This window comes from Ascaphus truei, chromosome 8 (genome assembly GCF_040206685.1).
Source record: "Ascaphus truei isolate aAscTru1 chromosome 8, aAscTru1.hap1, whole genome shotgun sequence".
In the NCBI taxonomy this organism is placed as follows: Eukaryota; Metazoa; Chordata; class Amphibia; order Anura; family Ascaphidae; genus Ascaphus; species Ascaphus truei.
In genome coordinates this window covers 46833702-46850871 of record NC_134490.1, presented here as the reverse complement: position 1 = coordinate 46850871, position 17170 = coordinate 46833702, and the positions used below count along the sequence as shown (strand labels likewise).

At 43.2% G+C, this 17170-nt stretch overlaps 1 protein-coding gene across 1 annotated transcript in view; it reads left to right on the top strand.

The window, feature by feature from the left end:
• The window catches only part of SORCS1 (sortilin related VPS10 domain containing receptor 1), a 442630-nt gene that overhangs the window by 365703 nt on the left and 59757 nt on the right, over positions 1-17170 (top strand). Inside the window, 3 exon segments of the mRNA XM_075611820.1 lie at positions 7107-7214; positions 7811-7928; positions 14178-14308. Of these exon segments, the coding sequence (XP_075467935.1) occupies positions 7107-7214; positions 7811-7928; positions 14178-14308 (357 nt within the window).

The window sequence follows — 17170 nt, the reverse complement described above, 5'->3', positions numbered from 1 at the left end:
TGAACCACCGGGGGCGTGGCCAGTAATCCATCGACAGTTTTGAAGACATTTTTCTTGTCTTCAGAAAATCTGGTCATGCATCGCGGCGGCCAATTGGCACAAAGGCAGCTATTGGGCCCGGTCCCATTAAGGGATGGTTCTTGTTCCTGCAGCATGCGCCATAGCATGCGCTGCAGATTGTACTGGGGGACCTAGCCTTAGGCATATAGAGATATCTTCCCCAAATCAGTTAATTAACTGAATGGGCTATAAGGTGTCTTCTGGAGCCAAAATGTCTTCTGGAATTGCATTGCTTGGCAAATATGGGCAAAGTCCGAGTGAGCTAAGGTTGGAATTGATTTGTGAATCCAAGATCAGAACTTTTAACACTACAATATTTACATCATCCACCACTACCTCGAGGGTCTTTTACTTTACATGAATAATATACTTTGGTTTTACAAGACTTCCATTTATATGTAAAGGTGTTTCTGTTTTCCCCTAAATTATTAGATTTTTCGAAGGACTAATAGTTTGACCCATGTACAGGCATACCCCGCTTTAAGGACACTCACTTTAAGTACACTTGCGAGTAAGTACATTTCGCTCAATAGGCAAACAGCAGCTCACGCATGCGCCTGTGATCACGTCCTGAACAGCAATAGTGGCTCCCTACCTGTACCGAAGCTGTGCGCAAGCGGGGAGACTGTAGAGCCTGTTACAAATGCGTTATTTACATCAGTTATGCACATATATGACGATTGCAGTACAGTACATGCATCAATAAGTGGGAAAAAGGGAGTGCTTCACTTTAAGTACATTTTCACTTTACATACATGCTCCGGTCTCATTGCGTACGTTAATGCGGGGTATGACTGTACTGGCTCCTTGAGTTAAATACTGTAATTTCTGCAATAAAAAGATGTCAAAAATAAATATATATACAGTATATAGTAATTTTGTCATTTTCTCTGAGGACAGGAAGGTACTGCAGTGATCCCTGCGTTTGTGCTGAGTTTGCCAAGTTCCTCTTTGTTTGAAAAGAGCCCTTATTAGGTTGCTGTTCACAGGAAAAGCAATAGGAATCTTAGAGGGGGACGAGAGAAGCCCTCAGGGTTCTGCGGTGTGTAATCTAATCAAATACTGTACCTCATCCATTATGTGAAGGGAATAAGAAATTGCTTCTTGGAGGTGTTCAAAAGGTGCAGTGAGTTGTGTCTACTGTTGTTTTTTATTATTTGACACCTGAAGAATATTTGGGCTGTGTAGGCTGATTTGAAATGTGCCTTCACGCTAAGTGGAGGTCAAAAAGCAACTTTTCTAATAATATCCTTCCTTACTTTCAATCAGTCTTATCATTTCAACTGTCCTGATTTGTATGAAAAGTGGAAGTGCTTAGTTAAAGGTGCAGTCCCACTTAGCAACATCTACAGGATTTGCAATCAAGTGACAGCACCCACTCAGCCATTTAACATCTTCTCTAGCAGTTGTTAATGTTTTTTTTAAATTATAATTGAAGACATATTTAGTAGCTTTTCAAAGTGTGAAAATGATTTTTACAAAATGTGTTTCACAGAACATACAATACATACAACCTGTGTTAGAGATAGCGAAGGGCTCAAATCGAGCAGATGTTTACAGACTTTTTAGAAAATCACGTCTTCAGCACAAGCACAAAGAACGCTTTCTGCATCAATATCCCTCGAAATTGGATTCATTGTGAAGGACTTTACAATCAACGGTATACCACGGAGCAACATGAGAACTAGAGATGCTCACTTGGCCTTGTTTTTTTGGTTTTGCCTCTAAAAAAAAAATGCAGATATTGTTTTGGTTTTGGATTATGGCGTACATTTAAAATGTGTTATTAATGTGTTATTAATATTTAATAAATATTTATTAATCTTTTTTAAAATAGTAGTTCAATATTATTTAACTAAATTAGATTCCACTTGGGCCTTATTTACCCCTCCCTCCCTTTTTTTTCTGTACCCCCATCGCATTTATTTTTGAAAATCTTAATAAAAATAAGTTTAAAAAAATATATATTTATTGTGAAATATCAAAGGTGAATATCACACGTCAGTGGCGTAGCTAGACTTGCGGGCCCCCAGGCAAAAAAATATTTCAGGGCCCCCTCATGTCGCTCCTCTAACTCTCTCTCTCTGCCCCTCTCTCTCTGCCCCTGCCTCTCTCTTTGCCCCATGCGTCTCTCTCTCTGCCCCTGCCTCTATCTCTGCCTCTCTGCCCCCCCCCTCTCTCTCTTTCTCTCTCTCTCTCTCTCTCTCTCTGCCTCTGACACTCCTATCTCTCTGCCTCTCTCTCTCTCTGCCACTCTCTGGGATCTCTCTCTCTCTCAGGGGTCTCTATCTCTTCGGTCACTCTCTCTTTCTTTGGTCTTTCTCTGGTCTCTCTCTGGTCTCTCTTTGCCCTCTGCTCTCACGTATTTCTCTCCTGTACTTCATTTTCTCTTTGTGTCTCTTCCTACCTGTATCCTTTCCTTTTCATGTCTGTTTTTACCCCATGCAATTTAAACCTTCCCCTCCCTCTTACCTTTCACAGCCTGTCCCTCAGGCTGCAGCTCCAGCCCCACGCTGCACTACTTGAGGCCCCACCTCCTGACCTAGGCCCCGCCCACCTACGGAGGCTCTGCAGAGGAAGGGATTTCCCCTCTGTCCTTCCTACTGCATCTCAGGGCCCCGCCCCCTGACCCAGGCCCCGCCCACCTGCGCTTCTGTGCTTTCTGACCGCTGCAGGGAATTGAGGTGCGGGCTGGGTCGCCGACGGGGGAGATCGGGCCCCCCAAGAGCACGGGCTAAAACTACACCCCTGCCACATGTATAAAAGCATAGATCTTTAAGGCATATCATGTAACAGTGATGTGTTACTCCAACGAATCTGCACACACTCCGGATTGATAGAGATAACGGTGGCGTCATTCTGGACATCTGGTCGTTGCAGAACACTTGAGAGAATCCTATTACAGCAGTAAACCTGATGTAGGCACCGTCAGTAAGTGTAGATCTTTCACTTGAGGGAACCGTGATGTGGGATAATCAGAGTCCCCAGCGTCTGACGTCACGGATCCTAAGGTGGAACACTACCAGTGTAGCGATTTTAAATTCTCACGCGGGAAAGAACAGCGCTGTCACCGCAGTGGACGGTGACCAATGACATCACCGAAGCAACAATACGGTAAAGCCCGGAAGCCTTAATAGCACCGCGTCACAGAAGCGTGTGGAATCCTTAGGCCAGGTCCATAATGCAGGATTCGGCGTGAGCGAAAAAAACACTAGGATAGCAATGTAGTAGTGTATAGTGCGTGTGCACATGCACTACAGGGAGAACGGCGCTTCGCAATACAAACAAGTTTGTTTTGCAAGCACGACGCAGAGGAGGAAGAGGAGCGCAGAAGCTAGCGCGTCCAACTTGTCCACATTGCTCCAACAAATGTTATTATTCAATCCTCCTATCATTCTTTTAGTCATTGTCTTGGTCTTTTAATCGCTCTTGGAATCAAGTCGAGTAGCATCTTTATCCAACAATTTTCATTTCTTCTTGCGGCCCACTGCCATTTTGATTTCACCCCATTCATTCTTGTTCCTGTCTCTTCGGGTAATACCCAGCATGCATCTCTCCATTCTTAGCTGTGTTGTCTGAAGCGTGTGAATTGTCTTCGCATTTAGGGTCCAGGTTTCACATCCCTACGTGAGCACGGGCAGGATACACTGGTTGAAAACTTTCCTCTTGAGGCACTGTGAAAGGTTCCCTTAAAATATTGTCTTTTTTCTTCAAAATGCACTCAATACCTTCTTCATTCTCCTATTGATTTAATTCTAAAGGCTCACATCCATTGTCATTTGCCGGCCAAGGAATACATAGTCTTTGGCTTTTTCTAGTTCTATTCTATTTATTTAAATCTTTGCAGACTTGACACATTTGTTGAACATCACTTTAGTCTTGCTGAGATTCATACGGAGGCCCACATCTTACTTGCTTCAGTCAGTTCTCCAATTTGTTGCTGGAGATCTTCTGGACTTCTGGCAAAAATAACAATGTCATCTGCAAATTATAGGTGACAAGTATTCACCGTTGATTTTGATTCCTTTTTCTTCGCAATCCAATGTCTTAAACAATTCTTCAAGTGCTACTGTATGAATAGCGTCTCCCTGCCACACTAGTTAACGGATCCTTATCTTGCTTATATCTTAATGTATTCTAATGGTCGATGTAAATGGCTTTGCTGTAAATGATCTTTATAATGGCAACGTACACTTCTTCAACACTTTGTGTTCTTAATGTATCTAGGACCCCTGAGGCGTAGATGGAATCAAATGCTTTTTTGTAATCAACGACTCCTAAACTGAGTGGGAGATCATGTTCATTACTTGAGGAAATAATTTCTTGTACAACATGAATGTGGTCCATTGTGCTGTACTATATGCACTGCAAAATCCCACTCATTCTCTAGTCTGGGAAAAGTCCAGGGTCTGTTGCAGCTGATTAGTGAGTGAAATCTTGTAAGTTCTTGTGGTCTTCTTTATCTCCTTTCCTATGGATGAGGATACGTATGGCATTGCTCCATTGTTCTGGAATAATTCTGTTCTTCAAGCAGCATGTAAAGCGTTTTGCAAGGATTTGCTCCACTTCTCCAGCTTCTTTCAAGATTTCAGTTGTAATTCCATCTTCTCCGGGAGCCTTCCTATTCTTCATGGGTTTTATTGCTTTTGACACTTTCTCTGCTGCATTATGCCCCGTGTTATCTGTGTTCTTGTGCAGTTCCTCGGCTCTCTTTATGATAAATGCACAGCCTTTTATTGTTGATTCATCATCTTGTTTGAGTGCAATGATTTGCTTCTTCCAAATCATGTTGCTACTTTGTCTTCTTTATGCTTTTGTTATCTTCAGTAGTCTTCCTCACCACATCACAGTTACATTTTCTTACAGCTTCAGCTATACGTTTGCGGATTGTCTCGCACAGCTCTGCATATTCAATTCTTGTTCCTGAGTCCTGGGATTGCCTTATTTCTTGTCATCTCCTCAGTAATTTCCTTTTCTCATAAGCTTTTTTTTATCCTGTTTTTTGTTAGTAATTCCTCCAGTTCTTTGTACGCTTCCAAATACAATTTTCATAAGGTCTTTATAATTGTTTGGTAAAGTGTCCCCATGCATTTCAAGCAAAATTCTCTGCTGTTATTCTTTGAGGTTATTGATGTTAATTTGTATCGAACCAATCAGTGATCACTCCTTGTGTGAAAAAGGTTAAGGACTGTGCAGTCTTTCATTCAAGTATTTAATTGTTGGAACTATTGGGTCCCTTCTATGTCCATTTTCTGTGTGGATTCTTCTTAAACAATGAATTCATGATGTAGGAGTTCTCACATTCTGCAGATTCTACCATCTGTCTCCATGTTCATTCCTGTTACCATAATCATACTTGCCCACTGATGTTGTGTCCTCTTGATGGGCACCACTCCTTGCAGTGAAATCTCCCATAATGATCTTGAGGTGACAATTTCCGTTGTTGAGTTGGTTGATTTCATGATAGTCTTCCACTTCATTGTCTGTGTGACTTTACGCTGGGGCAAACACTTGAATTATTTGGATAATATATATACAGCACGTATGTAGCCAGACTTACCTTTCATAAAGTTCCGGAAAAAAAGCATTTTGCTGCAACTCTGGAGAAGAGTAAGAGCCAGGGACCATTGTTCCCATCGCATCACCCACCACGCAGAATTAATCCCTGATACCAGGGAATTTTGCTGTCAGGTTTCCACCACAGTTTCAGCATTGAGGAAAGTAAGGCTACCAACCTGTGTGTGTGTGTGTCTAGTATGCGTGTGTGTGTGTATGCGTGTATATATGTGTGTGTATATATATATATATATATATATATATATATATATACATACATACATACATACATATACATATATATATATATATATATATAACAAACAGTGCAAACCAATACATGTTTTTAAAATAATAAACACTGGTGTGAATAAATAGTCCAATTGTCGAACTGTAGAAGATGGGAGTTTAGTATATCTAAAATTAAAGAGAAGAAGCCAATATGGTGAAGTAAGTATATTCAGGAGTTTCACATCAAAAGCACTGATTCTACTTACAAGATAGTAGATAAAATAAGCATATCTGTAGGTGCACAATCTTTCACCACAGCCCACGAAGTTTTGGCGTAGTCAGATCCGTCTCTCCAACACACCAAACGCTGCCTGCTCTCAGGTGTCTTGCGGTGACTGCAATCAGAGCTCCTGCTCTCTCCCATTGCTGAATCTCATATGATTATCAGAATGATGTTTCTTTAGTGCCGTCAGTGTCCTTATGGAAATCACAACTATATATATATATATATATATATATATATATATATATATATATATATATATTAACCCCTTGTATTAATGTCGACGGCCCTGCTAGTCGTCTCCCCCTTCTCTTTCACACACACCCCTCCCTCTTTCTCTCACACATTTCCCCCATCTCTCTCATACTCCCCTTCCCCTCTTTCTTACACATTCCCCCTCTCTGACACTACCCCCTCTTTCTCCCTCATGCTCACCCCCTATCTCTCTCACTCCCTTCTTTTTCACTCTCCCTAATCTTTCACTCTCTCTCCCCGTCTGTCTTTCTCTTTTCCTGACTCTCCCTTCCTCTAACTCATTTCCCCCCTTACCCCTCCCTCTTTCTCCCTCTCACCCCTCTCTCCCTCACTCATTCTTCCCCCTCTCTCTCTCTCGCTCCCTCCCTTCTCTTTCTCACTCCCCCTCACTCACTCTTTCCCCTCTTAAATGCTCCCCCCACTCTCCCCCCTACCCCCTACCCCATTCTCCCCTCTTACTCTCCCGCTCCGACTACTCACAGGGCATAATTTAGGGGTTCGGACCACAGTGAAGGGTCCCCTCTGATGCCGGGCCCAGGACAGATGTCCCTGCGCTTCCCCCATCAGCGGCCCTGATGGTCACTATAGCCACTGCTACTGATTAGGAGTTCAGGCTGGGCTGTGTGAGGAGAAGGTCTCTGATAATGATGACACCAGGTTTTTTTTTACAAACCGCTATCGTGGTTCTCACTCCACCCTACTGAATTTCCTTTTGCCACAGGTTAAGTTTCGATGAAGGAAGGTCCTGGAGCAAGTATACCTTTACATCAAACCCACTGTTTGTCGATGGCGTTTTAGGAGAACCAGGGGAAGAGACATTGATTATGACGTAAGTTTGAATGATAGAGCCGTTTTATGGTCTATTTCAGTGTCAGTTGGTATTGCAGATATTTGTTCTGCAGTATTGTAATCTTCGAGGCGTGGTTTTATTGTCTCCTAATGATGACAGTTCGAGATGAGAACCTTTAGCGAATGACAGCCGGTAATCTGAGATGAGAAAAAGGAGCAGTAACGCATTCACAGTTTATATTACACTCCTACTGTATTACCTCTGATACATTTGGGGAGACCGAGCAAAAAAAGAGCCGCGTTCATTCAAGGTCAATGAAGATGAATAAGGGATACAGTACACTTATGTCATAAGAATTGTTTCATTGTCCATCTGCATGTGAGTTTTGTGAACCCTTCGCTATTTGGTGGGGCTGAGTGATTAATGACAAACTTGCCATATTCATAAAGAATGATTACACAATTAAGTCCATATTTGCTTAACAGTGCCATGCCATAAGACACCAAACTTAAATGGGCAATAAGGTGCCTGGCAGTGCTAGATAGGTGCCCTGTGGCATGGCACTGGTAATAAAATATGGGCTGTTCTGTTTGATTAAATCATGATCTGATAAATAACATATCTATTTATTGTAGGGTCTTTGGGCATTTCAGTCACCGGTCAGAGTGGCAGCTGGTGAAAGTGGATTATAAATCAATCTTTGACCGACGATGCGCTCTGGGGGATTACTTGCCCTGGCAACTTCATAGCCAGGTACGTGACAGGAGTAATTAATGCAAACATGAATCATAGTAGAGTAAAGTGTTTTCTTTAGCTTTGCCCGAGTTCAGCAACATTTTTCAGTGCAATTTAGATGCTTCATGTACTATTTGGTAGTAAAAAAAAAAAAAAAAAGTGTGTGTGCCGAGCATGCGCATTTGAAGTGAAACGTCTTTGTCTTTTGTCACACAAATTGTATTTGTGATGGTGGTGTTTTTAATTAAAAATCGAAACACAATTTGAGTGACAAAACACAAAGAAGTGTGACTTAGAACTCACGTCCACGGCACACACACCCTGTTAGCTTTTTGCACTAATATATTTATACTAACTTTGAATTTCTTGTGTGTGTGACTGTTTGTGTGTGACTCTGGGTGTGTGTGTCTGTGTGTATATGAGATCGTGTGTGTGTGACTTTGTGTCTGTTTCAGCACCGGGATCTCAGAGGCCACGGCTCTCTCACTGTCTCCCTGCCTGGTGTTCCCGGCTCCTCCCCGTCTGTCCTCTCTTTGGTGTCACACATGCCAGAGGCCCGCGGTGCACATACGCTGAGGCCCACAGCCATGCGCAGAGGTCCGCGGCCATGGAGATATTTAGTGCGTGTCTGCGCATGCGCTAGCTATAGTCAGAGCCTCTGCGTATGCGTGGAGGGTTGCGGATCTCACTGGCTCTGGTCAGAGCCTCTGCGCATGCGTTGAGGGGGACGGCTCTCGGTGTCAATATGTGTATAATGTATATGCGATGGCAGATGGAGCCGCTGCTCTATGAGCATGCTCAGAGATGGACGACTTAGCGCTTCTGCTGATTGCTGCAGACAACTGTTGGCATGGAGAGAAGTGTTGGTGAGGGCCGACAGCCTCATATGCCAGCACTGACGTCACTTCCATAACCTACTTCCGTCTCCTAGAAAACGGATTTGGTCCCAGCAAAGAAGTTTCACTTCAAAAGTCAAACATGAAAGAAAGAAATGCAAACAGATTTGTTGTAGGTTGTGAAATGGCAGTGGAAATCCTTTATGGACCTTGTAACAGGTACTTATCCTGTATAAATAAAGCAGCCTCAGAGCTCTGAGAATCCAGTAGATAGATAGTTAATTGCAGCCACTCCATTAACTAGTCTCCACCTGGACTAATGAGAGCTCTGTAAAAAGCCTCATGTGAGACACAGGACAGAGATTCCTTAGCTCACATTTAGGCTGACATAAGAAGAAGAAGGACTGCAGAGATATTCCTCAGCACACAAGGTACTGCAATGAGGAGAGAATCTTGAAGCACACAGGACTGTGTGTTGACAACAAGATATGAGAGGACGACCTCTACACCTGGACACAGACATTTCCATAGCACACAAGGGTGCTGACCCAGGAGAGCAGAGAGGCCTTAACCTACAGCTACAACAACAGAAACAAATAAGAGACTTTTTTGTTGGACTGTTGTGTGGGTGTGTGTGTAATGTATGTAATTGTATGTAATTACCAAACTGATAGAATACATCCTCACACACAACTACTTCAGCTTCAACAAGGACATGCACCTACTACTAATGGGGTCTGCAATGTGTACCAAGATAGCACTGCAATATGCCAATCTTTTCATGGCAAATCTTGAACAAAGATTCCTAACTACATGCCCCCACAAACCCTACAAATACTACAGATACATTGATGACCTGTTTATAATATGGAGAGAAGGTGAAGGAAACCTAAAACAATTCCACGAGTCCCTGAACTTATTCCATCCATCAATTGCACTCAAAATGGATTATTCTGCAAACCTAGTAAACTTTCTGGATACAACAGTAACACTGAAAGATGGCAAATTACACACATCTGTATACAAGAAACCAACAGACAGATGCAGTTACCTCCACAACTCCAGCTTCCATCCAAAACAAGGTATCATACACAGCCTGGCTATAAGATACCACTGCATATGCTCTGACACTGAAGACAGAAACAGGCATTTCACAACCCAGAAGGGATACAAAGCAAAGACTATTGCCAGAACTATTACATCTGCACTAAAAGCCCCATGAGAACACCTACTACAATATAGGCAGAGAGAACCTACCACACGCATACCACTAGTGGCCACATACACCCCATACACTAGAGGGAGTACAAAAAATAACCAAAGATCTGCAACCCATGCTGGAAGAGGATGTGACATTAAAATAAATCTTAACCAAACCTCCCATTCTTGCGTTCCGCCAACCACCAAACCTCAAACAGAAAATAGTCAACAGAAAACTTCACAACGAACTTAAAGACACTGATAATGGCACAAAACCGTGCAACAACAAACGCTGCAAACATATATGCCAAGATCCCACAGCCAGTCACAACCATGGAGCACTCAAAGTTAAAGGATCATATAGCTGCACATCCAGGAACGTGGTTTATATGATTCAGTGCAACAAATGTGACCAAGGATGCTACATTGGGGAAACCAGCCAAAAACTTCAAGGCAGAATGAATATGCACAGACACTCTATACTCCACCACAAAGAAGGAAGATACTGCTCAGCTGTGGGACATCATTTCTCACAACCAGATCATTCCATAAATGATTTAAAAATCAAAATCCTCAATGGAATGTTCAAATGCACCCAAGAACGGAAAACATTTGAACTCCGAACGATAAGACTCTTTGACACCAAAACAAGTGAACTTAATGAAGATATGGGGTTTCTCACACACTATCATAATTTGTTGTAATGGTCCTCCCTGTCTCCCTGCCATTGTGCCATCCTAAACCTTCCCCCTCACCCCCCCACCCCAGCATCCTCTTCCCCCTCTGTGCTGCTGTGGAAGTATAGCCTTCCCATCCCTAATTCTCACCTTCCTTAAATCTGTTTTAACACCCTTGCAATGTCTTCTAACATCCCTCCCTCACCCCACCTCATCTACATCTGTGTTCTTTTTTTTCCCCTTTTTTTTATTTTCCCTTCTTTGTCTAAGTCATAGAAACCTTTGTTTATCAGTATTGCTTGACCTGAGGAAAAGAGGAGAACTCTCTAAAGCTTCTCCTATGACATAAATTGTTAGTCCAAATAAAAAAGGTATCAACTAATTCTGAAGAACTCATTTATGCTGCACTGTGTGTGTGTGTGTGTGTGTGTGTGTGTGTGTGTGTGTGTGTGTGTGTGTGTGTGTGTGTGTGTGTGTGTGTGTGTGTGTGTGTGTGTGTGTGTGTGTGTGTGTGTGTGTGTGTGTGTGTGTGTGTGTGTGTGTGTGTGTGTGTGTGTGTGTGTGTGTTCGGGGGTGGTAACCAGCTTTTCTAGCCACTCAGTTAGAAAGGGCTTGAGTAACAGGTTTTTCTTTTATGTTTTGTGTTTGCGGTGTTTAAAGGAACAGGCAATAAAGCCTTATATTAATTTCACCCTAAACCAGTCTCCACTTGCATACCTCTGCACACATCTCTTACAGACCTAATCATGTATTATCATACCATGTTTTCTTTTCTTGTGTACATACAGTATGAGATCTGTGAGGAGTACAAAGTGGAACATGGACCGACAATTGTATACTGTATGTTCCCACCTCACTCTGCTTCAGAACCCTCTCATACACAAAGAGTTAATCCGATTCCCTTTTGCTAATGAGATGTTTTGCTCCCTATTTGGATTCTAAGCTATAAAAACATTTTGACCTCACCGATTGCACAGAATTCGTCTGAGAATGGATTTCCTCGTGTCCCATTTCCTCCTTATGTTCACTTCAGCAATCCCTGACATGTACACGTTCAACCTGAGCAGAATGTGTCAGCTTTTGATTCCGAGTTGTCAGCACCTAGAGGCTCACATCAGAGTGAATATTGTACACCTTGGCAGTGATGGATTGTAGCGATGTCTTATAAATAACAAAGCGGTTTCGTGTCACATTTTGAGGATTCCTAATGGGAAAGTTTAACATGTACATGTGCGTGTTATCCACTAGGGATTGAGTTACTGCCCTGTTGCCTGTCTTGTTAATCTTGGCATCCACAAAGTTGGAAGTTATTTCAAAGTTTAAAGGCCATGGCTCTACAAGCAGGTGAAAAAGAAGATGCGTGTGTTTCTGAATTTGCCCTACTTTCAATGCTCACAGGGAATGAAGTTGAGGGCAGCCAAATCAGAAAATAGGAATTATAATTGCTTTCATGGTCTTCTGTAAGCAAGACCAGGGGAGTCACACTCTAAGACAGGGGTTCTCAACCCCAGCCCTCAAGATTCCCTCACAGGTCAGATTTTCAGGATATCCCTGCTTCAGCACAGGTAGTGCAGTCTTCCACTGAAACACTGATTGAGCCACCTGTGCTGAAGTAGGGACCAATTAAGCCGCCTGTGCTGAAGAAGGGATATCATAAAAACCTGACATGTTGGGGGGGGTCTTGAGGACTGGAATTGAGAACCCTTGCTCTAAGAGACCCACCTGGATTGCTGCTTTAAGCCTCTGAGAAGGCGTTCAGTGCTTCAGTTTTCTGCCAGTGAAAGAATGAAATAATCCTTACCCGGCTGGCCTCTTCTTCTGAATACCGGGCACAGTATACAATACCTTCAAATGTACAATGTGATGAAGATGAATGTGTAGTTCTGCATCCCTGGGCTTCCCAAATGGATGTCACTTGTTAATGAAGATTATAAAGAGGGTTGCAGTGTTATCATTGGATATTCCTGATTCCTGACCCGGAAGATAATAAATAAGAAAATGACAGAAGCGGCTAGAGAATCACACATTTATAGAATACAATGGTTAACCCTTTCCACATTCACATCCTTTTTGGGGCCCTAACCCTCCACCCTGGGGCGATTGGGATACAATTAGCCTGTGACTCGGATCTGCGTGCAGGGCCCAAACCAAAAAAGAGACCAAATCTGCCTGCTCTGCCCAGATCTCGTGGTGTTTCCCCCTTCCTATAAAGCCCTCCCACACTCTGCTTTTGTATAGTTGGCGCCAGTGGAAAGAAGGGGGGAAAGTGTGTGTCCAGGCTGGCAAGGAGGCAAAGACAGGCACACAGGGGCAGACAGAGAGCGTTTTATAAATTAACTATATATTGAAGATCCATCAGAGAAGACGAAAAATGAAGAACAACATTCTTATCTGTGTTGATTGTTAGATATAAAATATATATTTGAAATGTTTTATCTATTCTAGTTACTACTGTAGGTATAGAGAGAGGGCACTATCTGACCTCTCTCCTACTCTGTCAGAATATACAGTATATCCTTTTACTTAACTTGTAATAGTTTAAAAACAGATCCGATAGATCGCTGTGGGTATAAATGCCATTGTCACTGTTCTATCTCTGGTGATATGGATTTATTGAATAAGTCAATAACATTGGTGTTAAGCAAAGAAGGGCCACAGTATATGATATATTGTTTAATTATTCTGTCAACACAGGGCCCTAATTCCCACCCTCCTATTGAATTGGGCAGTGTCTATACAATATATGTATGTATATCTTTATTTATATAGCGCCATCCATGTATCTAGCGCTTTACAACAGTAAGGCTGTCCATGCTGCCGCAGCCCGCAACGCAATCATATTGCCTTAAGGCATTGATCGCGTCCATAAACCGCACGCGCGAGGATCAGTTGAAACTGATTTCTTGGCACGACAGTAGGTCACGCCCCTAGACATGCCCCCCAACGGCACGTCTAGCATGTCCGAAAAACGCGTCCGCTTGATGTCACGGGCGCACGCCTCCGCGCGGGTGAATGCTGTATGGACTCGGCCTAATAGAGTAGGGCCCCGCTCATACGGCGGGTTCCGTTCCAAGTTGCCGCCGAAAAGCGGAACCAGTGATTTTTGGCGCCTCCTACCCTTCTGCGCATGTGCAGACTTGGAGTCCCCCATTCTGTGCATGCGCGAACTCGGGCGCCCCTCTTCTGCGCATGTGCAGACATTGCTGCCCCCTTCTCGGTTCCGCCATATTGGCGGATCACAGAGAAGCGAACCGCCGTGAAGCGGGGCCCTACTGTATATGTGACGTAATAGGAACAAGCGCTTCATACATAAAAGTAGGAAAAGGAGTCCCTGCCCCAAGAGCTTACAGTCTAAGTGGTAAGAAGGGAGATCGTACAGATACATAGCTGCTTGGTGGGTCTAATTATCAGTGACTGGCATATTTAATATTTTTAGCATTCGACAAAAATATTTTTTCCCAAGAGAATAAAATACATTCAGAGATTGATTTTAAAATAAGGTCAAATTTCAAACATCCCAGAGGGCCACTTTAATGTAACTTTTTGTATTTCAGGGACAAGCATGTATTATGGGGGCCAAAAGGACATACAAAAAACGGCGATCAGAAAGGAAATGTATGCAGGGGAAGTATGCAGGAGCGATGTCATCAGAGCCATGCGTGTGCACAGAGGCGGACTTCGAGTGGTGAGCATGGGGTATTGGGGAGTGGTGCTGCAGAGAAAGCGATGGATCTGTGCTAGGTTGCAATACCTTTAACGGACTTGCTAGAGAGTTCTTCATATGACCGTATAAACGGTACATCTTTCGATATTGATACCTTGGCGGTGCAAATATTCATGATCACAATGTGCACTGGCATGAAACATAGAAAAGCGCTACTTACGTTTCTCTCTTTGAGACCCCACATCTCTTTAGTGCACTTAGTGATTTGGGGGGTGTAATTAGGAGGAGTCAGGGAACAGTTGTCTGATGTACTTATTGTAATTAAATTTCTTTTGTCCAAAAAGGCGCTTAGAAGATTTAAACTACAAAAAGGGCCTCTCTATCGATCAAGAGATTTATTCAAAAAACATATTTAGTTAAAATATAACATTTGCACTCAGAAAGGTACATTTGGCAGGTGCATGTCAGCTCTAAGAGCAGTGGATGGTAACTGTCAAGGATGCTGTTACTTGTTCTCTCGCACCAATTGTCCGACTGGACCCTCATGCCTATGGCAGAACATCACTACATCATATGCCTCTCAGCGCATTTCATGTCTATCCCTTTATCAGGAGAGATACATTCAGAGGTGGGAAAGTCGTCTCTTTATATAGTTCATCAAGGCCACTAGAAACCTCTTATATCTTGTTAAAAAATAGTATCTACCATTCTCATCTCCGCATACTATTTTCTAATGAGCTATAAGAGGCTTCTATTCGCTGTCAGGAACTATCTAAAGAGACGCCTTTCCTGACACTTGATGCACACTTATCTTGATGAAGTGATAGACGCAAAATGCCCTGAGAGGGATATGACGCAGCGACGCTCTGCCGTAGTCACGCGGGTCCGGATGTTGGATGCAAGAGAGTGAGGAACAGTGTGCTTGAGAGATGCTCCCCACGACTCTTAGAGCTGATATGTGCCTAACCAATGTTAGGGCGAGGCCTTTTTTGTGGTTTATGTCTCCTAAGCACTCTTGGGGATAGAAGACATTAGACTGTGCACACCAGACTGAGATGGTGACAGGGGAAGGCGTACTGAGGTGGAGCCAGTTGTAGCATTTAGAATGATTTAATTGTACAATTTGATTCCTTTTCGGGGGTCGCACACTATATATTTTTCTCATTTTGTAATGAAATGTATTCAATTCTGTCACGTCTCAGTAGGTAATTTTCCCCTTGTTTGGACCACAAAATGTTTGTGGTCTGTTTCTCTTTGCATCATATTTGTGGCCTTTTTGTGCATGGAAAATCCACCAGTTCTAAGATGTCACAAACCTCTATATCCAATAATCTGCACAAAATATACAGTATGAGAAGAGAAAAACAACTGGAATTGCAAGCTTTGCCGTACCCTACCACAGGGGGTTTTCAACCTTTGTTCTCTCGGAGCACCCCTAACCACAGTGCTCATCTGTTTTGGGACCCCTACAATAGTACAGGATCACAGAAAGCACAGGACAAAGACACTGTCACAGGAGAAAGACAGTCAGACATGGCATGGAGTCAGAGGGGGCAGAGTTAGGGTGACCAGATTTTCAAATGTAAAATCTGGGACACATTAAAAAAATATTTCGAAAACAAATTAAATCAAACTGCCCCCCCCTTTTTTTGCTTTTTTCCTCTCTTCTCCCTCTGCCTCCATCCTCTATCCTGCCTTTCCCCCTCCCTATCCTCACCCCCGCTCTCCCCCCCCTCTCCCCATCCCTCTCCTCCCCTCTCCCCTCCATCCTCTCTCCCACCCCCCCTACATCTTCTCTCCTCCCTCCCCCATATATACATACAAACACTACACCATATACATACATACCAAACATGCAACATTAGTTTATCACACTGTAAGAGATGTGTGCAGATGTACACTAATGGAGACCAATTTGGGTGAAATTAAACCTGGCTTTATTGAGCCTGTTCCTTTAAACTCTGTACAACATACAAAAACAAATTAAACAAACACCTACTCCACTTTGGAGAATAACTAGACAGTACATGCCCAAACTATCTGTGATTGGCTGGTTAGGCCAGTTGCTAGTCCAAAAACATAGAACAGTTTATCAGTGAGCAATATATACAAAAAGTCTTATCTGATCGTGCTGGTCCGGCGGTTCCGGTTCTCCAGCTGCAGGATTTGCAGTCCAGTCGCTCCCAGGAATATCAGCCTGGTCTTTCCTCTCCTCTGTCAGCACAGTTGTGTGCTAAGGAATCTCTCTAGTAGTTTCTCACAGGAGGCTTTTCTAGAGCTCTGATTAGCCAGGTGGAGCCTGGTTAATTGAGTGGCTGCAATTAACCAGCTCCCTACTGGATTCCTCAGAGTATTTAGAGGCGGTTTTACATAAACAGGGATAAGTCCCTGTTACACACACACACACACACACACACACACACACACACACACACACACACACACACACACACACACACACACACACACACACACACACACACTGTACCATATACAAATACACATTTATATTCAACATATGCAAACACTAAATATACAACATGTACATGCACATAATGCATGAAACACGCATGTATTACAAATACACACACTTACCAGCACACACTTGCCAACACACACAAACACCAACACAGACGCACACTTACCAAAAACACACACACACACACTTACCAACACGCACACACACTTACTAACACAGACACATGGAACAGGGAGATCTGTAGAGAAGCAGCTCTGCAGTGCCACCTGCTGCCCTGAAGCTGCAGTGGTTAAGCAGCCAGACAGTCCTGCTCTCCTCCTCCCTCCTACTGGCTACAGCTGTTCTAATCTGTTTGGCTCAACGCTCCGTGGCCGGCATCCTCTGATCTCCTCCAACCTCCGCTT